The 27,214-nt window shown below is 44.8% G+C and overlaps 1 protein-coding gene across 3 annotated transcripts; it reads right to left on the bottom strand.

The window, feature by feature from the left end:
* Positions 1-4,506: 4,506 nt before the first annotated feature.
* MAP3K8 (mitogen-activated protein kinase kinase kinase 8) lies at positions 4,507-26,929 on the bottom strand. Of its 3 annotated transcripts, none has more exons than XM_012789069.3 (8): positions 26,400-26,929; positions 21,974-22,332; positions 15,374-15,541; positions 13,068-13,329; positions 12,335-12,441; positions 7,659-7,811; positions 6,569-6,815; positions 4,507-5,638 (listed from the first exon to the last, which is right to left on the bottom strand). In XM_012789069.3, exons 2-8 carry the CDS (start codon positions 22,307-22,309, stop codon positions 5,508-5,510), a joined length of 1,404 nt encoding a protein of 467 aa, XP_012644523.1. In that variant the 5' UTR covers positions 22,310-22,332; positions 26,400-26,929; the 3' UTR covers positions 4,507-5,507. The 3 variants fall into 3 exon arrangements, with proteins under 3 accessions (XP_012644523.1, XP_012644525.1, XP_012644524.1); XM_012789071.3 differs by lacking the exon at positions 26,400-26,929 and adding an exon at positions 25,986-26,236; XM_012789070.3 differs by lacking the exon at positions 26,400-26,929 and adding an exon at positions 26,028-26,132.
* Between the last annotated feature and the right edge of the window lie 285 nt (positions 26,930-27,214).

The following is a 27,214-nucleotide window of genomic DNA, read 5'->3' as shown; positions in this document are numbered from 1 at the left end:
AAACAAGATGTAAAACTATGTACAGATTATGCTTATTGTTGTTGTTTACAAAGAAGGGTGTCATATAATCACGCGTGTTTGTGCATGCATAGACTGTCTTTGCCAGCAGCAATCGCTTCGGCGTAGCAGAGCTGGGGAGTTAGAGTGGGTGGGGGTGTCCAGAGGGAGAGAAAGAGGATGAAGCGGTGAATGAGGAAAGCGCGTGCCAGATCTTTCTGTTCTCTCTTGCTTGCTAGCCAGACCAAAAAAGGAAATTTCGGTTTCAGTGAGAAAATCTACATCAATTACCTTGTTCTTTCTCTTCCTTTCCGAGGTAACTTAATTAAGGCAGAAACAGTTGGTGCTTTCTTGCTTGCTGGCCCTGGCAAGGACTCACAGGTAAGTCCACACGGGGAAGCGGTGAGAGGTTTTGGGAGCCTCCTAGGCTGTGAGTCTCTCCTTCCTATTAGGGGCAAAACTCTGGTAAGACCCAAATTTCCGGTCAGAGGAAACCCAAGGCAGAAAGAGGGGAGCTGAGTGTGTTTGTGGAGGCTGTGCCGTCTCCTTTCACACGAGCGCGGCCTCTCTCGCCCACCTCCGTCCCCTGGGCTCTCGCTGGCGCATCTGCAAAGAGCAAGTTGAGCCAGAAGCCGACTCCGCTCCTAGCTCCAAGCCTCCAGGAGTGCCCATTAACCCTCCTTTTTTTGAGACAGAGTGTCACTCTGTCACCCTGGGTAAAGAGCAGTGGCGTCAGCCTAGCTCACAGCAACCTCAAACTCCTGGGCTCAAGCGATCCTCCTGCCTCAGCCTCCCGAGTAGCTGGGACTACAGGCATGCGCCACCATGCCCGGGTAATTATTTCTATATATAGTTTCAGTTTTCCGGCTAATGTCTTTCTATTTTGAGTAGAGGTGGGTTCTTGCTCTTGCTCAGGCTGGTCTCGAACTCCTGACCTCAAGCAATCCTCCCACCTGGGCCTCCCAGAGTGCTAGGATTATTGGCGTGAGCCACAGCACCCTGCCCCATTAACCCTTTTATTGCTGAAAATATTCCTCTTTGTTCTCATCTTCCTTTGTCCCTTGAAAGAATGTAAATTAGGCTCAATAGAGTCAAACCTATTAGGGTCTGTAAGTGGGCACTCACGGAGATGTGTTCCACGAAATGCTCTGAAACTCTCTGGATCACATGGGAAACGAAGCTGGATTATATTAAGTTTCATAGAGAACATTTAGCATTAGTAAATTAAAGAAGACGATCATAGGAGCCAACATTGGCAGGGCAATTCCAAATCTCTCCTAATCTTTAGTGTTACTTGCATAACGATCTGATTGCCAGGCCAACTCGGGCAGCTCCATGTGCAGCGGTGATGAGAGAATGCCATGCTCTCAGCCAATGACTCACTGATTGTAATTTCCAGTTGGCCTCCCTTGTAGGGCCACCAGAATTAACAGGATCTCATTAAACCAGCTGTTACACCCCGGGCAGCCGCATAGCAAGCTATTATCGCCTCTGGTTCTGTAATATGTGGTGAAGCAGATGTCTCAGCCTTGGTTAAGTACTCAGAACGTTTTCCCAGCACTGAAAATCACTGCGGCACATGCTCTGCTCTTCTGTGTGCTGGCTGTGAGTGGTCGTCTCTCACTTTGATTCACAAGAGTGACAAAACAGATGTCCCCCATCAAGGTTAAACGTAGGTAATGCGGGAAGAAGTCTAGAGACCTAGTTCCGGCTGGTGAAGATGTAGCAGCTGCTCTTGGGCTGAGGGCCTTTGCCCAGCAGAGTCAGGAACATGATTCTCCTCTTGCCACCCTCAAATCTGTACAGCCTCCCAGAGAGAGGTGAGCAGAGAGAGAGGTGAGCACACATCCTGACAAGGGTGCGTGCGGATTGGTGCAGAAATGCTTGGCAGGTAGCCACTTTTTAGCTCTCCTCTCTCTGGCCCAAAGCAAGCTTTTGAAATCTGATGTTGGTAGCCGAACCATGTTATCGTACTCCTCGTTTTCGTATGCACTGGAGATTAGATCGACATTTAAAAGCCAGTTCATAGGTAAATGGTATGCTTTCGGCCAAGTAAATGCTTGGCCAAAAATCATTTTGGGGACAGATGGGGATGTAAATTAAAACAAAGTTTTAACAATTCCAACAATTCCCAAATGCAATGTCCTTCCTTTCAGCGGGGACTGGATAAGTAAGAGGGCTGGACATCCTCTTGCGTCTGTCCCTGGAGGGCCAGCACAGCTCCTTGCCCAGAGTTGGTGCCACAGGTCTTCAGCGGTCCCTTGATAGGCCTGTACTCCTGCTGGGCGCGCTCCCTCCCAGCTGCCCAGGGCGCTTGGCCCCAAGCAATCTCTACTCCCAACCACACTGCAGCCCTATGAAAAGAATCCCCCAGGCCGGCCAAAAAACACAGACTTTCATATTGAGTGACACTATAGAAACGTGCTTCCAGTGAAAGACCAAATTTCTTGTGACTGGTAGACAGTGAACTTGCACCTGGGAGAAACCCAGGAGACTGACAGAATCAATTTTAAGTCCCACTAGGGTGCTTGGGGACACGGCAGACATCAGCTGGAAACAGCTGGAGGGACAGAAATGCACTGGCTGGTCCCAGGTGGAAACCGTCTCTCCACGGCTGGGCAAATTCCCATTAGGTCCAGCAGATTCCTGGCCAGCAGTCTCCATCCTGTTTCTGGTTACTTGGCAAACCTCACGGCAAATGCAGGGGAGTAGTGGGGATTCGAAGATGAGGCGCTAGTGTCAGCCTTGTGACCTCCAGCAGGCAGGCCACCCATCTGTCTAGCAAGGGCTTAGGCGAGATGGACTCCAAGGCTGGAGCTGGGAAGGGCTGTCTGCCTTCCACACGCGTCCGTCACCCCACACGGTCAGAGGCTTGCTACCTGAAGCAGGCATCGTGAAGGTGAGTGGAAGCTGCTCTCAGGACTGGTGATTCTGTCCTAGCCACGCTAGCCCGACGGTGCGGGTGCTCTGTTCAGGAGGGCGCGTGGCGCATTCTGGAAACCCACTTGGGCCCTGGCGTCCCTGCAGCTGGTTCCTTCTCTGCTGACCGTCCCAGGCTGCAACGCTTGGCCTCCCAGGTGAACAGCGCTGCAAGTCCTCGGTGCAGGTCTCAGCCCCTGACTTCCCCTCGTGGTTTCCCATGACCACTTCCTCTGTGGTCTCGTGACCACCACCACTGCTGACCAGCTCTCAGCAAACATCTGCAGGTCCCCCCATGACAATCACACTTTATTTAAAAGGAACAGTTTTCTCCAAATGGATGTATTACATGGAACTCAATTCATATTGACTATATAAGTTTTTCATGAAAATCATCAAAAGTCGTATACCTGTGGCCAGGCACAGGGGCTGACACCTGTAAACCTAGCACTCCAGGAGGCCGAGGAGGGAGGATCATTTGAGCTCAGGAGTTTGAGACCAGCGTTACCAAGAGTGAGACCCCGTCTCTACTTAAAATAGAAAAGATTAGCCAGGTGTCGTGGCACACGCCTGTAGTCCCAGCTACTCGGAGGCCGAGGCAGGAGGATCGCTTACTTGAGCCCAGGAGTTTGAGGTTGCAGTGAGCTATGATGACACCACTGCACTCCACCCAAGGGGACAGAGAGAGACTCTGACTCAAAAAAAAAAAAAAAAAGTTGTAAATCTTTACCAGAGTAGGCCCAGGTTTTGCGGAGCCTGATCTGGGGCGATGTGAAGTTAGACGCAAGGCCACGCAGGGCCCGTGTGAGCGAGGGACCTGCCCTGCGCCCACAGGCCAGCGGCTCCGTGGGAAATCCGCCTCCGCCCTCTCCTGGGGCACTGAGCCCAGGGGAGCACTCAGAGTCCTCTGCAGCGAAAGGGTCCCTCACTTAGGACGAACTCTCACTTCCAAGCCGTACCACTTGAGGGAGAGCATGGGTCTTGGAGTCAGAGGGGCCTGGGTCCGAATACCCACTCTGTCTCTGCTTGCTTTGTGAACTTGAGCATAAAGTTACCTACTCTCATTATGCTTCCGTTCCCTCTCTGGAAAAAAAAAAGAGGCCACAATGCATATTTCATGTGTATCCCGTGAGGATCACCGGAGACGCTGTGTAGCTCACGTAACAGTGTTTAATCCTATCCACTAAATGGATCACCCATCACACTCCCATTCGACAGCTTTCACTAGACTCGGTGCACGGGATTTAAATCTACTTATACAATGGCAAGTTAGTACCAGCTTGCCAAATATTAATGGTGATAGGCAAAGAACATGCAAGCAAATATTCAAGGGAAGTATAAATGTATAAAAACAAGATGCAAAATAGAACATTTATTCTACACCAATGGCTCACAATTATTCTTCTACTTCAATGAACCAGGGGCACACAACCCACTCAGCTGACAGCAATGGCTTTACACAACAGCAATAGAAGAGGACATACAATTCGCAAACTCCCGGCACTCTGGCCTTCTACCGTAGTGGCACGACCTATAGACCAGCCCCCTAACCCACCCCCAGTTCCATTTGGAAATCACACTCCACAAGAATTAAGGCAAAATATTGAATTTATTCAGTTGATTTGACCAATCACATTGGACAAAAGTGTTGGGTTTCATTAGCATAATGTAAAAACATACTTTCAATAAGACTACTTACATATTTTACAATGTTAAATATATATTTATATGAAAGATTCATGAAAGCATTTGATATAAAACATACACAGTATGCTATTTTAATATACAAATGCTTAAAAGAAAATAGAATCATAAGAATTACAAAAGTAACAACAATCATTTACAAAGTTTTTATTTTTCTTAAAAGTCACATTCTCATCCTTTGGGATGTACAGAAATTATGTGGTTTACACAGTTTTATCCACATTCAAAAACAACACGTTTTGAATGTTTTAAGCATAGCATGTACAGTACAAAATGTTTCCATAGGAACATAACAGAAACTGTCACTCGTGACCTGCTGTCAGATGACTCCTAATTCACCAGTTAGCCATTTTTAAGACACTAGTCCAGCATATTGGTACAATATTCAAGTTGTTCCATTCACCCAAAACATAATGAATTCAGTTTACATCAGAATCTAACAACAAAGGCTCAAAGAGTTACATAATATACACCAATATATACAAAACAACTATTCTGAGTTAAATGAAGATCCTATACTTAAATAAGAACCAAGAATAGTAATTTTGGCTAACAGAGTATCCTTGTGGTTGGTATCTTTAAAATTTTGAGCACAGTGCACGGTGAATGGAATCAGCCAGCAGAAATGACGCTCCTGTGCACTCACTCTGCTTCTTCCCTTGCAGTCACACCACCTGAGAAATGAGAGCCTCGAGATCTGGTCCACACCAGAGTAGCTTCACAAATTAAATACACAGGGGCCACCTGGAGCCGCATTCACGTGTCATTGGAGCCACACCGTCCCCTAACAAATGGCAGAATTCACTACACAGAGCCGCCAGGCAGAGCCAGCAGAACCAGCTTCCAGGGGACAAATGCTGGCCGGGTTAGAGCAAACGCACCGCTGTTCAGCCATACTCCAGCGCTGGGGGCCCCCGAACCAGGTTGAAATAGCCCGCCAGGGCGCCGAGGTCTATGTAGAGAGACCGCTGTCTCTTCAGCATCTCGGATTCCTCAGTGCTTCCGGTACATGAAGCATCTGAAAAGGGAAACATAGAAAAAATAAAAAATGAGGATGAGGGAATATGTCAAATAATAAATACCTGTTCTGCCTGCAAAAAAATCTTTTAGGGCCTAATGAAACAGTGTTGAAGTTCTAAAGCTTGGTCTTTGAACATTATGGGCAAGTCTGTGTAATGTGACATACACGACCAAGAGTTCAAACAGGAGTCCATGAAGACAAGAAATTAATTAGGAATCCTGACATTTTTTCCAAGAGCCCAGATGGTTCTTTTTAAATACAGAAAAGCCAGAGAAGCAGCAGAAAAAAATGCAAACCAGTGTTCCAGGCTTGACATCCGAGTTTGGACCTAAATGGATTAAGAATGCCACAGATAGTTTTAAAAAAATGAAAACCCTTCTCCATGCATGTTCAAGGCTCCTGGAATGCAGGCAACTTTCCTAAATGGGAAAGGTTCACAGCCAGCAAAGAGATTTTAAGCAGAGGAAGACAGAAAGGCAAGTTGACTTCAAACTCAGTATTTTATCTGTGCAGGGCAGTGCCAGTGATGTTTCCAGACAAGGACTGGAGTGGTTTACCATAAGTGAATCAAGCAAAGCCTCATGCTTTACCAACAGCAAAACTGTCATGCTCAATTTGTTTTTGCAGCCAAATGTTGCAATAAAGCAAGTTTTAACAAAGCAAGTCAGAGGCAATTTCTAATGACTGTGTTCCCTAAATTTGCACTGAAAATCTGCTATTATTTGATGGTAAATTAGCCAATATTTTTTTCTTTTTAAATGCTTTTGTTACTATTCTTGCTAAAATTTCTCAAACAATGTATGGTACTCAAGAAATCATTTCCTTTTTTTCCAAGTGCTTTTATAAACTATGAAATACATCAGAGGTTTGATGGGGACAGAGAAAGAAGGGACAGAAAGGGGCATGGGCACAGCAGGGTGTCCCTACCAGCGATGTTCTCGGGAAGTTCCAGCTCCTTCCTACTCTGCAGCCTCTTGCGCTCAAAGAGGGCAGAGTCCAGACTCTGACAACGTGGCTGGTCCTCTCTGGGGGGGTTCAGGGCTTCGTGTTTTAGTAGGTCTGCTGCTCTCGGGCGGTGGCTGGGGCTCCTCTCCAGGGCGGCTTCTATCAGCTCTCTCATGCCTGGACTGCAGTCATCTGCGATGTCTTCCAGTGGAGGCGCCTGCTTGTGGATCTGTCAATAAACCAGCTCTCTTAGCACCAGTGTTAATTTGTTTCCCACCCCTTTGCCCTGCAGCAAATACAGTTCATAATCTTAAACAAGCTTCCCTTCAATTTCCTAAGGACACTTAGAGAAACCCATCTTTTGGTTTAATGTGGTAGAAGATACATGCTAGGTCTGCATATCAGTGACAGCTTCCTGTCCATGGCCCAAAGGTCACTAGGCAGTCATGCTGAAGTGTCTGCTCCCGAATCCATCAGTGATAAAACGGGAGCTGCATGCTCCACTGCAAGCCAAGCTGGTATGAAGATCAATAATCTAACATCTTCTTTAAAAAAAAATGTTCAAAGAATATATACAAGTTCCTTGGCTGAAAGATTTATGCTACTGAGTGGTATTTTATTATTACATGCATAAAGGAATAGCATATAATTTATGCTCAATGCAGATGTTAATAGTAAGTTACTATTAAATTGCAATATTTTCCTTGTAAGAATGTAAGAATGGAGCTTCCTTGCCCCAGGTAAGAACTCGCAGCTGCCTCTCCTGGGTGACCATCTCACCATCATGTCAGAGCAACCGTCCCCAACCTGTTTGGCACCAGGGACTGTTTTCATGGAGACATTTTTCCATGGACGGGGCGCGGAGGGGTGTGGAGGATGGTTTCAGGATGATTCAAGTACATTGCATTTATTGTACTTTATTTCTATTTTCATTACATGGTAATATATAATGAAATAATTGTACAACTCACCATAGGTTGGGGCCCCCCGTGTTACAGGATGAAGGGCACCCCCTGCCCCGCCCGCAGCTGGTGGAACTAACCCCCAGCCCCAGCCCGGCTGCGCCACTTACTATGTACAGGTAGGAGGGGTAGGCCGAGCGAGGGTAGCGCTTCACCCAGGGCGGGGTGCCTGTCTGCATGTGGATGAGCGTGGCGCCCAGGCTGTAGATGTCTGCTTTGGTTGAGTGGCCCCTGCACAGAATTACCTCTGGGCTCATGTAAATCTGAAAAAGATGGAAACATCAGCCTGATTCCCCACACTGGTCTGGGTTTCCATTTCCCTAACCCAGTTCCAGAAATCTCAATCATATTTATTGCACACTGTGTCCCTTCAGAAGAGAATGTCATTGTTGTGTCCCTGAGGCTAGGGAGAAAAACGCAGGCGTTCTCTGGGAACCAAAGCAGCGTTGGCTGGAGGTGCCCCTGCAGTCTGACAAAGAACACCTTTTCTACAGACTGAGCACATGGCTGACACGGCAGCAAACCAACCTGGAGCCCAGAACTCGCCTGGGACTTCCGCTCTCAAGGGCTACAAAGCACTGATCAGGTGTAGCTAATTTTTCTATTAAAACAACAATTCCTAACATTTAAACGGATACTGCAAACATATCTCCTCACTTGTTTGTCATTATATTGCTAAACCTCTATTATCTGTGGTGGTAAAAGGGGGCGGAAGTCTACAGTCTATTAACACCAATCCATCCCCAAGGGAAGAACTTGAAAACTAGCATGTAATATTGTAAAAATGACGCTAAAGAGTAATTTCTATGAACTACCTCTTATTTCTACCTGTCATGTAGTCCAGTGACTACCTATTAAATGCATGCATATAGCATAATATGCATTAAATTCATGCATATTAACACTGTATAAGTTCTATCTGGTTTCATGAGTCAATTCTGAATAAGTAAGGCTGGTTTTATAAATAGTTTCCCTAAGAAGTGTTTGTTTCTAAACTTAGAAAAGAAAGTGAAACATAGCGAACACTGTGACCAGTGATCTGTATTCCTGGCGGTGCAGTCACACGGCAGCTAATAATCTAATTGCCAGTATTTAGCTTTAAACAGTTTGTATTAATATATTGTGTCATGTGCACATGGAGAGGGTTAGTGTTCCCAGAATATTTCAAAGTGAATAAGTAGAGAACTGGCTTACAGAAACTGGGGAAACTGCCCTGTTTCCCCACCCTAACCCTGCTCAACTCCTTCCCACAACACACTTCCGGGCTGGCTTCCTTTCTCTCAGCAAACAGGCTAAACTGAGCTCCCTAATATTAAACTTTCCCTGCAGCAGAGACAGAGTATGTGGATCCTGAAGATTTTCTCACTAAACATAAGCAAAAAGTGAAAAATTAAATGCACAATGATGTACCTGCAGCCGACAACAGTGCACACTAGAAAATGTGTTAAGAGTGTAGATCTCATGTGAAGTGCTATCACCATAATCGAGTAAAATTAAAAGCAAAAGGAAAGAAAAGCAGTGGGTATTACTGTCAACAGAGGACATCCACCTCCTTCCTCTCCCTGCCCCCTTCAGTGCAGCAAGGGTTAGGAAAGCGCTTTCGGCTGGTGTGACCGGCAGTAGCTGTGCACAGGTGGCTCTACAGTTCCATGCCACGTGGGTGGCACTTGGGGATGGCCGCCTCCTGTCCAGCCTAGTGGCCAGGTGCCACCCTCAGGCAGGTGCCCCAGAGCATTATGGCTCAGACTCCTGTCTCTTCAGGCTCTATGAGACCCAGGACAGCCAGGACAGAGGCACCAGGGCATGACGTCCAAGCGCTCTTCGGGCTGGCGGACTAGAAGGCACAAACAGCCCTGGTGGCCCAACGTGAGGATCTCCGGGAGGCCTGCACCCTCAGGCCTGGGCACCTGAGCAGCGGAACCTTGATGTTGGGATTCCTTGATGTCGGGAATGAGCCTTTCACCTCTCAACACGCTTATTAGAAAGGGAAAGAGACTGTGCGTGTATGTGACGGTTCTGTGTTAACTTACGAAGGTCAAATCAAGCAGACTCAGAAGACAATAAGAACTTTTTTTAAAGGAACATGCTCTAAAAGTAATTCCAATTCATTATTCACATACACTGTTTACCCTTTCTCTGCACCATGTAACTCAAAAACAAGAGTCACATATGCCGGATTAACCCTGTACGTGTATGAAAGGCTAACACTAGAATGTTCTGCATAGGAATGCTTAAAGAGAGAGAGAGAGAGAGAGAGACCACACAGGGTGACCAGTGTGTGTATGCGTGAGCTATACTGCAGGGGCCAGAAATCATCTTTGACTACACAGGAGCCACACGATCAAGGTCTAATGTCAAGCAGATCTGCACAGTTGATTTTGGCTAATTATATCTTACTGGCTCTTTAAGTAGGAGGAGCTAAGCAAGCTTGTGGAAGATTTCACTGGTGACTTTACAAATCAAGCTTCAGCTACTGAGGACTATACAGACTGCAAATGCAGGTCAAATAGAAGATAGTTTATAATTATAAACATCAAAACCAGTTTTGCACTCCATAAAAAGCAATTTGCTAAAAATAACTTAATCCAAATACTATTCAGGAATGAAAAATGTTATTATTTCACTATCCAAGCATTCTGCTAGAGGATCCCAGAAAAAGCCACGTCTTTCTCCAGCATTGCCAAATGTTCAGTTTTACCACACTGCCGGGAAGAGAAAGGTATTTTCCATTTTTAATACCGTAAATACTGTGTTTCTCAAACTGGCTCCAGGAAAAAGGGTGGGATGTCACATATCTGAATTCCTGACTAATGCCAAACATGAAGAAACGTTTTCCAAAGAAAACACAATGTAAGCATTGAGTCTTATTAGATTTTCTGCTTTGTTGAAGTATTCTTAAATCTTGGAACTAGGCATTCTTAGAAAAAAAAAAAAGCTTACATTTTTTTCTTATGAATATTATTCTGTTCAAAGACGACTATGAAGAGACCTTTCTCAAGTGCTGTCCGGGAATAACTCCAGCAATACCAGCAAGAGCAGGGGCTTCTGCTGCCACCTAAGAGAGCCTTTGCTTTGAGAGAGTTAAGAAAAGGCTTACAGAATCTTGATTTGAAAGGAAGACAATTCTTTTGCAGTCAGTTCAGTGCAACACATACGCTTGCTAGACTAAGGGCTGCCGTCTGGCTGAGCACCAAGACTGACTCGGCCATCTCCAAGTGAAGGCGGGTCCTGAGACTCCCGCTCTGTTCCCCGTGGGCACTCCCAGCGAAGAGGAGGGCACAGGCAGTGGGGCTCCCCCAAGTAGTGCAAAGGGGCCGGAGAGGCAGCTTTCGCACCATTTATCTTCCCCGTTGCATCTAACCCCAACTAATAATATATTGGTTTTATTAAAAAAGTACATTGCAGTTAGACCTTAGGCTTAGAATTACAAAAAATTGGGTTCAAGTCTAGAATCTGTGCCCATCACAACCTGCTGTGAACCAAACTGTCATTCTTTCAATAATTCAGGTAAATTTAGAGTAGGTCCTCCTGCAAAAGAGTGGGGAGCGCTGGAGTACCACCGAGGCTCTGTCCCATGCATCTCCCTGGTGCTTGCAGCAGGCTGCCACACAGCAGGTGCTCGACAGATGCTTGCTAAATCAACCGATCAGTCAGCCTAGGACCGTGAACGCTACGGTAAATATACGTTTTGGACGCTCATGCATGTATTTCAGAGCATCTCATTTAGATTCAGTAAAGGCTTCCTTGTTTTATTTTGTTTGTTTGCATTGCAGATGAGATAAATATTATAGCTATTTTCTATCTTCAAATTAGATTTTTTATGCACATGACTTAAGGTTTATTATAGGATCCCTGGGATTAAAGATAGGCCTATGTGGTCAGTCCTCAATAAATGTTAATGACCATGACAATTAAGACAGTGATTGAGCCAACACTCAGAGAGATTAGTTATATCAGTAAGATAGTTGCATAATATATTAGTTCTATTAAAAAGTTACATTGCAGTTAGACTAAGAAAGAACTGGGTTTGGGTCTAGAGTCTGTCACTAGCTCAGTAACTTTAGGCACTTTCTTTTAATTTCTTCAAGCTTATATTTCCTTTATTGTAAAATGGGAATAATAATAATAATATTAATAATAATAATAATATTTTATTGCCTATAATAATATTTACCAATAACAGTGTTGTTAGGATTAAAAAATATAGGCATTCTTTAAGTAGGAGGAGCTAGGCAAGCTTGTGGAAGATTTCACTGGTGACTTCACAAATCAAGCTTCAGCTACTGAGGACTATACAGACTGCAAATGCAGGTCAAATAGAAGATAGTTTATAATTATAAACATCAAAACCAGTTTTGCACTCCATAAAAAGCAATTTGCTAAAAATAACTTAATCCAAATACTATTCAGGAATGAAAAATGTTATTATTTCACTATCCAAAAGTGAACTAATAAAGTGCTGAACTTAATATAAAGTTAACTATAATTCCATAATTGCTTTTAAAGCTGAAAAATAAATATATTTTGATATTACATTACTTACAAATGCTTTATATTATATAAAAATAGATATTATAAATATTATATAAGTAACAGAAAAAAATAATAACATGCTAAACTTAAGTACTTGGCACAGAGCAAGTGCTCATTAAATTTGTTCCATTAATAATAATGATTTAATGCAATGATTTTCTTTCAGTTCTTTGTCCTTCTTTCCCATGGTAATTCTAGAATATTTTTTTCTTTTTACTCTTAATAGTAACCATTTTTATGTGACTATAATTACCTCTGTTCCTCGGAGGTCCTTAGGAAAATAGATATCTTCAGTCATTTGAACACTTAGGCCAAAATCCACCAACACAGCTTTTGTGGACATGAAAACGATGTTGCTAGCTATAACGAGAAGAACATTTTAGAACAAAATTTTCTATATACTCATACATAAAATGAAAACATTATCTAAAACAATAATGAATCCCAAATCTGAAAAGACTAAAATGCTTTCCCTAGTGAGTGGGGTGTATTCTATTCAAAAGAGGAGGATGGTTTTTGGTGAGAGTTTGGATGAAAATAAATTTCAGATCAGTCAAGGATTCCGCCAATGTGGGTGTAAATGATCACGTCCACTAACGACAGTCAAAGGGCTCGAGTTTCAAATTCCGAGATATACGCATACTATAATCAAGCCACTTTGCTAAAACACCCATTTTTAAAATAAAACACCCATTTTTAAAATAAAACACCCATTTTTTCTTCCCCAGTGAAGTTGCACTAGTCCCAAGTTAGCCCTTGCTATTAAGGGCCATAGTGGGTCTCTCTTGCCTATCTCTCCACCACATCTGACTCCTAGGAAGGGGTCACTACCGCTGTGTAATGACACGCCTCAGGGCGCTCCAGAGAGGGAGCTGGACCCGGCCCCTATCCTCCCTGCCACTGGGGGTCTTCAGATGGCCAAGAGAAGCCACTGCCTTCTGACTAGTCCCTCTAAGCCCAAAAGGCCAACATCCAGAGATACTCACGTTTAATATCATGGTGAATCACTTTCTTTGAGTGTAGAAAATCAAGTCCCTTAAGAACATGCTTTGTCACCCAAATAATTTCAAATTCCCTCATTGGCCCGCAGCTCTCCAGTTTCTCCAGAACAGACCCTCCCTCTCCTGCCTCCATGAAGAGGTGGACGGTTTCGCCCCACAGGACTGCGCCGTACAACTCAGCGATGTTTTCGTGCCGGAAGCAAGCCTGGATTTCCACGTCGGATGGCTTGAACTGATCTACTGGGATCTGGAACACAGAAATATGAGCAAGATTCTAAGCAATCTTAGAAATACGTCATATAGGCCAATGTACAAACCAGAAGGCAAATAAACGCGACCTGCATGACACTGGATCGCCAGTGACAGTAATGGTCACCTCAGATCTGCCTTTACATCATAGCAGCTGTAGGTAAAAATTCAAAACAGGAAAACAAAAAGCAGTAGTGAAGTATTATTTTAATTTAGAGTATAGAAATGCAACCAAAGTTATAAAATCATGAATGAATCAAAAGAGAGAGAATTTCCTATCTTAGACACAAAATTTCCAAGGCACCTAGATTTTAGGCTGTATTTTCAACATTTCAACTTGTTGTGAGATAAAATGAAGTCTTTGGTCCCACAGTTCATACTCCAGCAATGCATGTAAAATAAGCACCAGTGAGCCATTCTTTCCATGGAAAATCAGATAGTTATTAATAAAAAAAGAAGTAGCACTTTCATTGCAGATAGACTTGGAAATATCTCCAAAATATAGTGTTAGGTGAAAAACACAAAATGCAGAAGCACATATTTTATATTCTCATTTGTAAAAAGTTTTTAAACTGAACACACACATTCGCATGGAAATTTCTGTGAAGAGTACAGAAGAACCCACACACAGTAGTTGCCTCAAGGAAGGGGATCTTATCCTTTTGAATATGTTGGGGTTTTGATCATCTATATGTTTTTCCTTTTTAAGAAAAAGTGCAACTTACAAGTTAAATATAAGGTCTACAAGGAACCAACTGAAAAACAGGACACTGGTTGTAAATCTTTGCAAAATGCCTCCAGATTTTTAAAAACCATTTGAACACATATCCTCTAAATGCAGGCTTCAAATGGCTTACTATAACTCTTCTTGTTTTTTTCTTTATAATAACAGAACTCTAGCAAATCTTTACAAAGGAATAAATGAAGCCAACATAGTGTTGGTCTTTTAGTTATGATATGAGAGACTGAGATATAATATTCAGCAATTGTTTTTTGTTAAATCGAAAGTGAGTGTATTTTCATTTGTTACACTTTTAAAAAATTTAAAGCAAAATAGACATACATAAAAGTGTAATAATGATGTCAAACTCAACGAATCATCAACTGAACATACAAATGTAACCTCCATCTAAATCAAAAATCAGAACTCTACTAGCACCCGAGAAACCACCTCTTAGTTACTGTTCCCCAAGGGAATCCACTGTCCTCATATCCAGTAGCATGGGTTTGTTCTGCCTGTTTCTGTCCTTTATATAATGAAATCTTATATAGTAGGTTTTTTGTGTATGTCTGGCTGTTCTGACTTAACATAATGGTTATAATATTCATTATAAAATTCACTATTATAGCTATAAATCATGTATTCTCTTTGCTGTCCAGTATTCCACTGTGTAACTACACCGTATTCTAGCATCCGGGAGGCTGCAAGTTACAAACCGTGCTGATGTGAACATGCTAGTACATATTAATAGCTTTCACTTTTTGGTGACCACTCGGACATGCCCCGTTGACGCACCTGCAGGAGCAGAGCTGTTGGGTCACAGGGTGTGTGAATGCTCAGCTTAGGTAGATACAGTTTTCCAAAGTGGCAGCACTTTAGCAGTTACTGTTTAATAAGACAGGATGGGGTCTTTTCAATAATTGGTGTATTTAAATTCAGCTCTTTAAATCTGTAGTCCTGAGAAGACTTTCTCCTATTCAGTTTCTGCTTCTCTGCCTGGCCCCTCCCCAGTGAGTGGGATGGAAGGAGCAGCACACAGATTCGCTCTTACACTGCAGGACAGCCCTCCTAAACAGTAAGTCAGTGCTAAGTAAGCACTTTCCTTTTAATCATCTAGATTAAAATCAACTACGCTCCTAAGCAGAGATTTAGGGGCTGAATGACCCCAGGTAGCAAACAAATCCAGAGAAACAAATGCTTTGGGGAAAAGCACCCTTAGATGAGATCCAGTCAAAGGGTGAGAACCTTTGGTAATTCAGATGAACCCACAAGTCAGAATGCCGAACACGCAGTGCGGGTCATCTGGTTAGAAAACACATACCAGTTTACACGCCATCCTTTTCTTTGTCTTTATATCTTGTGCTAAGTACACTTTTCCAAAGGCCCCTCGAGGAATGAAATCGGAGCCAATATTCCTGTAAGTCAGTTTCCACGGGACCAGGAGAACATCAGAGTCTATTTGGTAGCGTCCATTTTGGGGAGTGATGACCTACGACAAAATAAAAAAGGCAGGAGGGTGAGAATTTCAGTAAAGTTGGCTTTTTCTAAGACCCTCACCTTCCCATTTGGAAACTGGTTATTTTCAAAGACTTTTATACACAGTGCTTGAAATTAATGTCACTGAGTCATCGTAACACTGTATAGAGACTATATTTAGAGCTTGGGCAAGTCAGAGAAAGCATGTAACAGACACACGTCCCTGGTCAGACCTGGTCATATTTTCATCTACTCATGAGTAATTCATTATCAAACAGAACTTAAAAAATGATTTATCTAAGGGAGCATGACTACAGCGACCAAAGGCTGAAAATAAAGATTGCATAAATAGGAGCCGTGCCTGTAGGTTGATGTGTTTCTATTGAGATGTGTGAACCTGTTGGTCCGCATAGCTGTTACTCACACACGATGCATGCAGAGCGAGCATGGAAATTAACTGACGATCGTGAACGATTTTGGAAAACAATGTGTTACGCCAGAGCTATGAGTTGACAATGCTATGTAAATAAAGTAAGGCAGAATTGTTTCTCATCTACTTACTCATTTAATATCCACTGTGTACACAACAGGCGCTAGGCACTGTGTCTGGCAGAGGAAGCCGCCACGGACGTGAGACAGGTGACCCTCACCACCGAGAGCTCACTGGCAAGTAGACACTTAGAACTAGCGGTTGCAAACACCAGTGAACTCAAGTTAAAACAGGCATATCCTGATAGCAACGTGGGTTACATGGATGTGTGCGTCTGTCAAAACTCATCGAATTGGACATTTAAGATCTGTATATTTTACTCTATATAAAGCATATCTCCATTTTAAAAGAGGAAAAGAATTAAGAAGAAAAATGATTATAATTAAATTTAAAACAAATTAATATGGTAGTCCACAGAAAACATAATTTGGAATATGTGCCTACAGAATGTCTAAAGTGTTCTTTCAAGGCATAAAGTCTCAGGAATACCAGTTTTTCCTAAATATAAGCAGTAATACCACAGCTTCAGACTATGAATTCAGGAATTATAAATCTGTCCAAGGGCCAGCCTTGGTGGCTCACACCTGTAATCCCAGCACTTTAGGAGGCTGAGGTGGGAAGATGGCTTGAGGCCAGGAGTTTAAGACCAGCCTGGACAATACAGTGAGACTTGTCTCTACAAAAAAAAAAAAAAAAAAAAAAAATTTAAAAATTAGTCTGGCATGGTGGTGCATGCCTATAGTCCTACTAGCTACTCAGGAGGCCGAGGTGGGAGGTTTGCTTGAGCACAGGAGTGCACGGCTGCAGTGAGCTATTACGATGCCACTGCACTTCAGCCTGGACGAAGGAGACCTTGAGTTCCTTCAAGTACAGAGAAGCTGCAGGGGAATGTGAGACAAATTCCCAAGTCCACCACATGGGAAAGGAATGGCCTCCCACGTGCAGATGCATGGGACTCCGCGCTCGGGCTGCTGCCCGGAATAGCTGCAGTGACCGTAAGAGCCATTCATCCAGCGCACCACTGCTAACTTTAGCCACACATCTCACCAACAGATGTGTCCACCATTAGTCAGGGAATGAAGCGGAGAATAACTTTGATGCCTAGAAATGTGAAGTCACATTAGTGACTTAGTTAAAAACTAAATATTCACTGAGTGCTTCTGCCGTGTGAGCCCCTGGAGAGAATGCGGGCAAACACAAACCACAGTTTGCTGTGTTTGGAATGTGACCTCCTTTCAAGAAGTGTGTCACCTCTAGTTGCCAGAGGCCTTTTTTGCAGCATGCTGGAAACGTGGCGAGTGTGGTCCCTTTTCACGTTAGGCAGAACCCTGCTCACGCACTCAGTCACCGTGTTTCCTGCCCCTTCTTGTGATGAAATATTTATAGACCCAGCTTCAGCACACCCGCGTCACCATCTCAGCGTTCACGTCCCCTCCGTGAAGGTGTCATCCAGCCTAAGTCTGCCACAGCCCAACCTCACCCCGAGTCCGCGCTCTGTCTGGCGGCGGCGGCCAGCAGCAGCGCCCGGCGCTTCCACACACCCGCCCGGCCGCCTCGAGCCAGGCCGCGCCTTCTCATCTCGCTTCACACAGGAGACACCGGCCTCAAGGGGTTGAGGAACTTGCCAGTTGGTGTCAGAGCTAGGATTTGAACTCAGGTCTGTCTGACCCCAAAGCCGCAGCTCCTAGTCTTTGGGTAAGAGTCTTTTTCTTCCGTAAGGCTATAATTAAAGCTGAGGTGTGACGAAAACCCAGTTATTAAAAGCCTGGTTACTAAAATAACCCAGTTATTTATATATTTACATATGTACTGAGCATACCTTCGCCTTCTCTTCTTTACATGAAATACTGGAAGTTTCCTCAACCTGTGTGTTCTGGGGACCCCCTCTGAAAGCCCGCCGATTTCCCATGGCTCCCGTGCGGGTGGGACCTGAACTTCCAGCTGCCGGTCCTGCCGGCTTGCAGTGCTGCCGAGTCTTGGTTCTTCCTCTAGCCTCAGACTGTCTCTACTGGCATTTGAGATGCCTTTTTTTCTTCTTTCTAAGGGCCCTACCAACAATTTTAGGGAGCTCTATGTTGTTTATCTCTGCCAATTCTTCAACGTATCAAAGCCATCTTTAAATGCAAACGTTATAAACAAACTCCCTATTTCCTCATCCAGATTTCTGTCATCTATACTAAACTGGGCCCCAGAGCAGCAGTTAAGAAACATTCATAGGTATTTGAGTAAGAATAAATTCCATAAGTGACCCGTGTGTGATATGGCTGCTAGGAAACAGGTGTGATCTTGGGTCCCACTAGCACAGGCATGCTATCTAGAACAAAGGCCAGGCTAACCAGGTCCTACTCCGCTGGCCCCAACAGATGCATCCTGTGTTCAAAGTCTGGGGGCTGTAACACGGCACTGATGCAGGCTTGAGTTCGGAGGGCACCAGCCAGGTGATGAGAAAAGATAACACTACAACACAAATGCTCACAAAAGAAGTGAGACGATCAGGGGAACATATAATTTTTAACATATTGGAAGGACTGTCGCTAGGACAGGAAATAACAATTGTATACAACAACTACCACAATGGTTCACATTCATTAAACACCTGCTGTGTGCAAGAAGGTCACACACTGCAAGTGTAATTATTATTTGTTCCCCCAAACAACCCTATGGAATAAGTGCTATGATGTTACCCATTTTACTGATGGGTAAACTGAGGCATAGAGCGAAATAATTAGGCCCAGGTCACACAGCCACTCCATTTCAGAACTGGGTGGTTTAATTCATTCAAAGATGTGTAGGCTTCACCACTATGCATCAGATGCACCTTATTTATGGCCAAAAACTAGGACTCGGACTAAGGAGGCAGAGATGGATTTTCAGTTCCATATAAGGAAGAACTTTCTTACAGTCAGAACTGAGCAAATGAAACTCCATATGAAACTCAGTGCCCCAGGATGGGATGAGCTCCTGATCCCAGATTTTCAAGCACAGTCCAAAATTTTCCATCAATTATTGGACAAGACAAATGGGGTGATTTGAGTATCAGACAGAGGGCTGGACTCAAGAATCTTGAAGGTTTTTTCAACCTTAAAAGCAGAAGGTGGCGAAGCCATGACTCCCCGACTAACCCTGAGGAACACCTGCAGCATCTCACACCCACAGCTGTGAGCAAACCCTTCAGGGCCCTTCAGCTCTCCGTAAGCCAGGAGTGTTGGGGACCCATTCTAGATTATTCAGCCCCAGCTCAGGCCGTGAGTCAGCATAGATTGTGAATTACTTGTAGCACTCCCACACAAAGCCATGCCTAGGTTTGTCTTCTGAAGTTTCTTCCAAATTACCACCCACCGTCCCTATGCTTTGGAATGTTTTTGTAATTCCTGGTTCTCCATCCCATCTAACTCTTTGGCATTGTGGTTGTTGGCTGCCTGAACACACCGTGCCTTCAGGCCCCTGCTCATGCCGTTCCCTTCATCTGGAACATTCCCCACTTCATCTGGCTGACTCCAGCTCCATGTTTCAGACCGTGGCTTAGGCAGCAATGCTTCTTGGAAGCCCGTGCTGATGTTCTCCCTCCCTCGACCTACACGGGTGGCCGAGAGTTCCCAGAGTGAGGGCAGCGCACTGCGTCCTAATGGCTTTCTCACCTGCCCTGCATGCGCTGAGCCGGACATGCCCAGGGGCACAGACTGCTCAGCACTGTCTGTAGCTCCTGGAAAAGCACCTGTTCCTCTGTACTCGTCCTAGCAAATGAGTGGGTGACACCCAACGAACGCTTTCCCTTCTTGTGTAGACAGATGACATCGTATGAGATGGATTTTACCTCGGAACCAATCTGTGTGGGATAACTAGCTGTTATTTCCAAAGCCAAGAGACAGAGAGCAGCAAATTCAGCCCAGAAGAGTCAAGTGTGGATAGGATAGTGGGGAGAGGATGGCAGGAAGAGAAAGGTCCTGAAACAGGTGGTTCCAAGAGCACCGCTGGGGATAAAAGGGAGTTAAAAGCAAGCCCCGCTTCCTTCACTGTCCTGTCAGGTTGGCTGTGACCAAAGGTGACATTCCCAGGCCACTATTCATGAAGCACAGAGCTCTGATGGGTTACTAGCAGTCAGGGGATGTATCTGATCTTCAATGTCAGTGACAGGACAGTCAGCCACAGATCTGAGCTACATAACCTGGCACTTTAGAGCCATCGACCACTGGGTCTATCCCCTTAGTGAAGCCAGGTCTGTATTCCTGTACATTTTAAGGACCTCTTCTTATTCCAGTGTTTTTTAGTCTTCTTGTTTTATATTTTATATTCTTGATCATTTTTTAAATAAAAAGATTTTTTAAGTTTTTAAGATCCCTGCCTTTATGATATATCCTATTCTTAAATTTTCTCCTTAATTATGCACTTGTAGGCTCCTGGCAGGTAATGACAACATTTATTCTCACCCTTTGCTGATAAAATCTTCTCTTCCTTATCATGAATGTCTTAGTTCCTCTCCCTTTCCACATTAGCTTTTCTGGTCCCACTTCTTAAAAACTTCAAGAGGCTCTTTCTTTCCATTCCTTATAATTTTCCTAAATTTCTTTCTGTACTTTCCCAGTATTACTGTATAGCCCATCTCTTATCAGTTTGATGGGCTAGGGGAATGGCCAAATATGCTTAAATCTCTGCATATTAATAAGAAACAATCATTTGTTTATTCTGCAATTTTTCATTTAAGATACTCTGTAACAAATATTGAAAAAATGAGAAATACATAATTTTGTCTCTCATTATAGACATATACATTACTTTGATCCAGAGTTCTCCAGCCATCCTTTAGCTAAAAAAAACCAAGTATTGCTCCTAATTCAAATTACTACTTCCCATTTATTAAAAAAAGTAATATTCTGAAGGTAAACTTCTTAGCCAACTGTTAAATACAGCGTGATATATCCAGACCAAAGCAAGTCACACAATAATGCAAAAGGTAATCTTGTTCCATACAGAGCTGTAGTTGAACACAACTGGCTTCTAACAAAACAATTCACTACATAGCTGACCTAAATTACTATGCTGTTTTTAATTAAATGAGTGTGATATGCAGAAACAAAACAAAATAATCAAGTACTTTGTCCAGACTCTTCACTCGTTTAACACTGACATTTACTCAACATTAGCCATTTTGCCATTCAGATACACCAAAGAAAAGGGAGTCACTTTCATCCATAAATATGTTTGGCAAGTTACCACCTACTCCTTTGCAAATTGTTCTTTTTTTAAAAAAATTAGATTATCTTTAGCCAGCATCTACATTCACCTCTGACATACTAAAAGCCTGACAGAATCCCAGGCACACCTAAACACATCACCTGATCTATTATTGTGGCAACAAAGTGTTGCCACATCATCTTGAATTATTTGCATACTTTGGATAACTAAGCAAATGTATCATTTGTCATTCATACTTTGCCAATTAAAGACAGTGAATCTGTGGATAGCTATTTACTGCATACAAACTACATTTCTGCAAGAACTTATAGTAGTCAGTATACATTTCAAGTAAACATATTGTAGCCAGTGAGACATTTCAAGATGCAACAAGGAGCAAATAATTCAGCCTTCAAGAATATTAATTAAAGACAAAGTGTTTATTCCCCTTTCAGAAGTATTCTCCTTAAGTCTTTCTCTTCTGCACAACTGATGAATGAGATTTTAAGTGAATTATTAAAATGAGATATATTTCTCTTCATTACCTGTTTATTACTGCTAAAATATGGCCAAGACTCTTTAAATGGAACTCTTAATGAAGATCTTTTTTTGCATCTTTAACATGGAGGTGATTCTTACCCATAATTACATTTTTAAAAATAATCATACCTGGCAGCCAGTCTAAGGTAAGTGCTACTAAGTTCAAGTGCCACTCTGCATTAAACGAAGCTGAGTTAGTAAAGCTGTGCACACAAGCACTCAACTGAGCAGAAGAAAACATACCATATTTAATAAAATTCCAGATTCTTGTGGTCGGTGTCCATAAAAACGCTTTGCAGTGTTGGATATGTGGTTTGCAAAAGCAAGCAGATCCTCCACAGTTCCATATCTGACCGATGACAACCAAGGCACCTCTTGGCCACTAAGCAGCAGAGACTCAGTGTGCTCCTCGTTTTGATTGCTGTCTTGACACATGGTCATCAGACTAGGTTCGTACACCGCAGGCTCTTCATTTACATAAAGATTTTCCATAATGTCTATCACCTCGGACATGTTTAAATGTTTAATTAATAAATCAATTTCTTCTTTATTGTCACTTCCAGTGCTCATGTACTCCATCACTGTTGCACTTTCTGCAGAGTCTACAAAAGAAAACACAAATGGTTTAGGATGTTCGTACTTGTATTCAAGACCAACAGGAAACTGAGGCACAAGGATTTGGACCAGGCTTCTCTATGCCTTTGGGCAGAAAATGAGGGCCTGCCAACTGTGTGTGTGAATTCAAGTTGACAGTGCCGAGTTGAAAGGGACTGAGATAACCTTTCTTGCAGCTCACTTTGCAGAGGCGAAACCTGAGACTCAGAGGGCTTGCTCTAAATCAGAGTCAGCGGCACCAGCTACAGCCTCTGAAAACAAACTTTCACTCAACATAAACACCAGAAAGAACAGCTCAGGAATCTGTGAAGAGCTCAGGCTGCTGGCTCTTAACAGCTTTCAACCTTGCACAACTCGCCTGTTCTCTGCAAGAAGCACTATAGCTTTTATTTATTTATTTATTTTTTCCTCCAGTAACTTTGAAGAAGAAAAACAACTACTTTATAAATTCAGGAGCTAACCTGGCAAATAAAATTCAGGCCCTGAAAGCCAGAAAGCATGTAAAATGGATTTCAACCTAAGCCAATTTGATGGTGGTAGGTCAAGTTTCAGGAATAATTTTGATGCAGATGAGATAAACAGCTCACTGGGAGGGAGCCAGGGAGCCTTAACTCCTAGTTCTGCCAGTGACAAGTATGATTTAAAATACGATTCAGCTGTCCCCTCCTGAGACCAGAATTCTTTAAGGGTTCAAAGAAAATACATTGAGGGTCCAGATAATTGCTTTGATATCTAGGCAAATGACCCTCTAGAGGATGTGGGTAGTAGAAAGAGACCAGGAGAGCCAAAGCCACCATAAGCAATATGTGGCTACCACCAACTGACTATATTAGCAAAACTTGCACTTCAGTTCTTATGTGCCAGTCAGCTGCCACACTTGGGGATCTGTAGATGACAAAAACAAAATAATGCCAGAGTCAAAAGTGTAACCACTGTCACTCAAGACTTTAGAACAAACAACTCCATTCCAAAGCAGAAAAGATAAACGAATATAAGCAATCTAGGAGAATTGTGAAACACATTTATCTGCTCAAACCATTGTGCTCCTGAAAGCACAGCCTCTCTCTAAAAAGATAACTTGGGTTCTTAAAATCACAAGTCTTTAACACACATGACACCCAGTGCTAAAGCTACATACCTCTGATCAACTTGGAGCTTCACCTCAAAGCTCCAGGAAATGTCCCACCGCAGGGCCACCTGCATGCATGACCCAGCCATCTGCCTCAGAGTAAATTTCACTTGACAAAAGAACCACACAATTTCGTGCCATAGCTACCTTGCTCCAAGGTCATATGCTGATATACAAATTATGCCTGAGCAAAATAGTCTACATTGTGCAAGTGCAACATTCCTCTAGTCTCAGACTGCTTGGGGCCAAATCTCAGGCCCCTCATTTACTGGCTGCATAACACTGAGCAAGTAACTGAACCTTTCTACACCTCAATTTCTTCCATCTCTGAAAGGCAGGTGGTTTTGAGGACTAAATGAGTTCAAGTGCATACGGTGCTTGGCAGAGTGTCTGAGCCACAGAGGAGTAAGCTGTGTCATTTGCAGCTGGTTTACGTGCATGAGACAGAGAAGTACTGAGTCAGATTCCTAGTTTTGCATATTCTTCTTTAGTCTCCTTTCTTATCTGCAAATGGGATGTGGCTACCTATTTCCCACCCCCTTCTACACAGCAAGCTTTTAAAGATTGTATCTAAAACAAGATGCAAAGGGAAAAAAGGCAGAAACCTATGAAATGCTTTGATGACTGTTATCACCACAGTTAGATCTAGAGTGGGGGTGGCAGCTCCCTCTCAGAGATCTCACATAGCTTTGAAGGAGATTTTGATTCAGGTTCTTGGAGTATGTTGAGATAGAGAAGGAACTTTTTAGGTTCATGGAGGAACATTTGACTTGAGTTTCACTGAGTTTAGTTGCAGTTTCTCCTTGCAGAATTTACTGGGAAAACAGAAGTTAAAACAAAAAGAGCCTAATTTGGGGCCCCAGTGGCTGAAAAGATCCAAGTTACTTATCAAATGATGACTTCATGGAAAATAAAGGTCCCAGTACTAACATGACTCAAGAAAGAGAGCAAAATAGTTCACACAGTTCAAATTCACACAGCTGATCCTGAGGAAAAAAGATAAGTTTCAGTTTTTGAATTCTGCAGAAAGTCTCAGGCATGTCTATGTAAAACCTGAGCTACACACACACACACACACACACACACACACACACACACACACACACACACACACACGCTCATCCCTAAACTGCAAGTTGGAAAGAAAGGGGGAGGTGGGAAAGGGTGACAGGAGAGGTGGAAGAGTGTTTGACACTGATATTTGGGGACCTGCACTCATTCCTTAGCAACGCAGGGCTCCTGTCTCACAGATCTCTTCTGCCCAGACCCTTGCCGACCAGTCTGCTACCTGCTCCTGCACAAAACCTCAGCACTTTCCGGCCTTAATGAAGCAGACAACATGCTAATGGTTTCTGCCTTATTCATGGTCAGTACCCACCTAGAAAAGTGTGGCTTGTGAAGGTATTCTAGTTTTGCAACAAAGACTTTCATAAGATCATTTCCCCCAACACAATTCACAATTAATAGCCTCATAAAATTCTTACTTCCTAACAGAATAGAAAATTACACTGATTTTAGAAATGAAAAGATGTGCAAATACAATCAAAATTGTTTACTTCAAATTATTTCAGAAATCAGTAATAAAATCACAAGGAAATCCTATTCCTAAACATCAACTTAATACTCTTGGCTACTCCCATCTACACAAACAAAATTTCATTGTTTCCTGGCAAGTGTGTGACAGTGGCCAGTGTTACAGGCACCAGCTTCTGCCTAACAAGGGATGATTATACCTCGGGTTACTTCCCATTTAAAAGATTTTTCTGCCAAAATAGTACACTGCCCCTCAGGGTACAACTCTAATATATTTTTGTTCTCAGAAAGCCCAAGTATGATACACATTGCAGCCACACAGAAGAACTGCCACTCTGCTCCAAAACTCCAGATGCCTCAACTATGCAATTTTCCTTCAAGACCAAGTGCCTAAGAGCTGTCTTCCGCGATGTGACCACAGAAACCTCGGAGCACCCTAGAGAGCTGGGAGCAACAGCTGGCATTGGATTCCACTTCACCTGGCACATACTACTCAGGTGTGAAAAGCCACTACATTAGCGTTTCTTTCCCTGTTTTATCAACAGCAGCCTTTTTATGCCGGACCAAAATATGTCCTCCCAAAAGTGAAACAGACAAGCATTGCGACGTGTCACTTAAAGACAGCTGGCGGCCTTCCCCTGGGAACTGCAGGGACGATTCCTGGGCGCACTGTGTTTCTTTCTAATCTCCACTCTCCCCCAGGTTAGAAACATTTGGAGTCCCGACGTCCCGTCACCACTGGAAAGCAGCCTCTGCGAGCCGGCCTCTCCTCTCCTGGCACTCTCTCCGAGACCAAGCGCCCACTACTCGTGTTCTGTTACGACCGCCCTTCAGTCACGGAACGGAGTCCGAGTATAAACATGAAATTAACTTTCCACCATTCAAAGGGCTCCCTGCTCCGTCAACCCACATCCCCACTCCCTTCCCCCTGGCCCTCAAAGCCAGGGACCCTTAAAGGCTTGTGAATTGTAAAAGCACCTATCGCTTGCGCGCGTCCTCCAGCCTCCAAGCCGCACTCACCGGTCCCGGCAGGGAGGAAGCACCGTCCGGCGGCGTCAGCGGCGGGGGGCGCGGCGACAGCGGGTCCCTGCCTCCCCGCGCGCTGCCCGGACCGACGCAGCCCGGGCGCCGGGGATCCGGGAAGGAGGAGGAAGAGGGAGGAGTCTGCACTCCGCGAGACCCTTGCGCAAGGTGCTTTCCAGCTGTGCCTGCTGCAGCCAGCTCCCCGCGCGCGAGACAGGCGCAGCGCGGGATCCGGGCACGCCCCCACCGCCCCTCGCCGCGGAGTTCTCCCCTCTGCCGGGGCACCCTCCGGTTCTGGGTGAGAACCCCCAGGGCACCCGTGTGGCGCACGATCCGAAAGACACCCCAAGCCCCCAGATGCTGGGTTACCTGCGGCCTGCACGCCGCCCCGCAGGCCAAGCGCTCCCGCCGCGGCCCCCCGACGACTCGGAGCGCGGCTGCGGGCCGGTCCTCGGGAGCGGGGCACGCAGGGCCACCGGGGTCCGGCGGCGGCAGGAGAGAGAGCCAGGGCGACAGGCCCCAGAGCGTGGCGCGTCGTCCGGAGCCGAGCGGACAAGTGAGCCCCGGGCCGCCAGCGCGCCCAGACCGCCCCTGTCGGCCCCTGACTCACGGCGTCTGAGCCGGCCCAGGGGCGGCGCAGCGGAGGCCGGCCGCCGCCTCCCCGCCTTTTCCATTTCCCCTTTCTCTCCGTAAACAGAGCGAGACTGCCCGATAGCGGCGAGCCGAGCCCCGCGCTGGGAAATTCCGTGCCCCCTGCCCTCCGGCGCCCGGGCGGGCCGAAGGCGGGGCCTGGGCGGAGCCGAGCGTGGCGGGAGGGCGCCGCACGTCGGCGGGGGCGGCAGCGGCCCGGGGCTGGGGCCCGGGACACTGAAAAGTTTCCCAGGACCTGGTGACTGCGCGCACTAATGGCGGGGTTGGAAAAGGTGGCCGTGCCCTTGCCCGGTACCAGGGGAAGACCGTACATCCTAGTGGCTCGTGCCCCCGGCTACTCTGCTGTCCCAGGCTGTGGCGGGCAGGGCAAGCCCCCAGAGGCTGCTAGACCTTTGTCCTCGCGCCCCACTCCAGGGGACAGAGGCGCTCTTCCCGCTGAGCTACGGGAAGCACTGGCAGCCCTGGCTTCTCGGAACCGCGTCCATCCTCCGATGGCGGGTAGCGCGGCCCGCCCCGCCCAGATTTCGGTTCAG

This window comes from Microcebus murinus, chromosome 25, assembly GCF_040939455.1.
Source record: "Microcebus murinus isolate Inina chromosome 25, M.murinus_Inina_mat1.0, whole genome shotgun sequence".
Taxonomy (NCBI): domain Eukaryota; kingdom Metazoa; phylum Chordata; class Mammalia; order Primates; family Cheirogaleidae; genus Microcebus; species Microcebus murinus.
This window is presented reverse-complemented; position numbering and strand designations above follow the sequence as displayed.

What these genes read in the sequence shown, in the direction of transcription:
- MAP3K8 (XM_012789069.3), bottom strand. Translation starts at nt 22,309, where the DNA reads ATGGAGTACATGAGCACTGGAAGTGACAATAAAGAAGAAATTGATTTA. An exon ending in GATTCACCATGATATTAAAC is followed by an intron (nt 12,442 to 13,067) that starts GTGAGTATCTCT and finishes TTCTCGTTATAG; the next exon opens with CTAGCAACATCGTTTTCATG. An exon ending in AGGACCTCCGAGGAACAGAG is followed by an intron (nt 7,812 to 12,334) that starts GTAATTATAGTC and finishes CATCTTTTTCAG; the next exon opens with ATTTACATGAGCCCAGAGGT.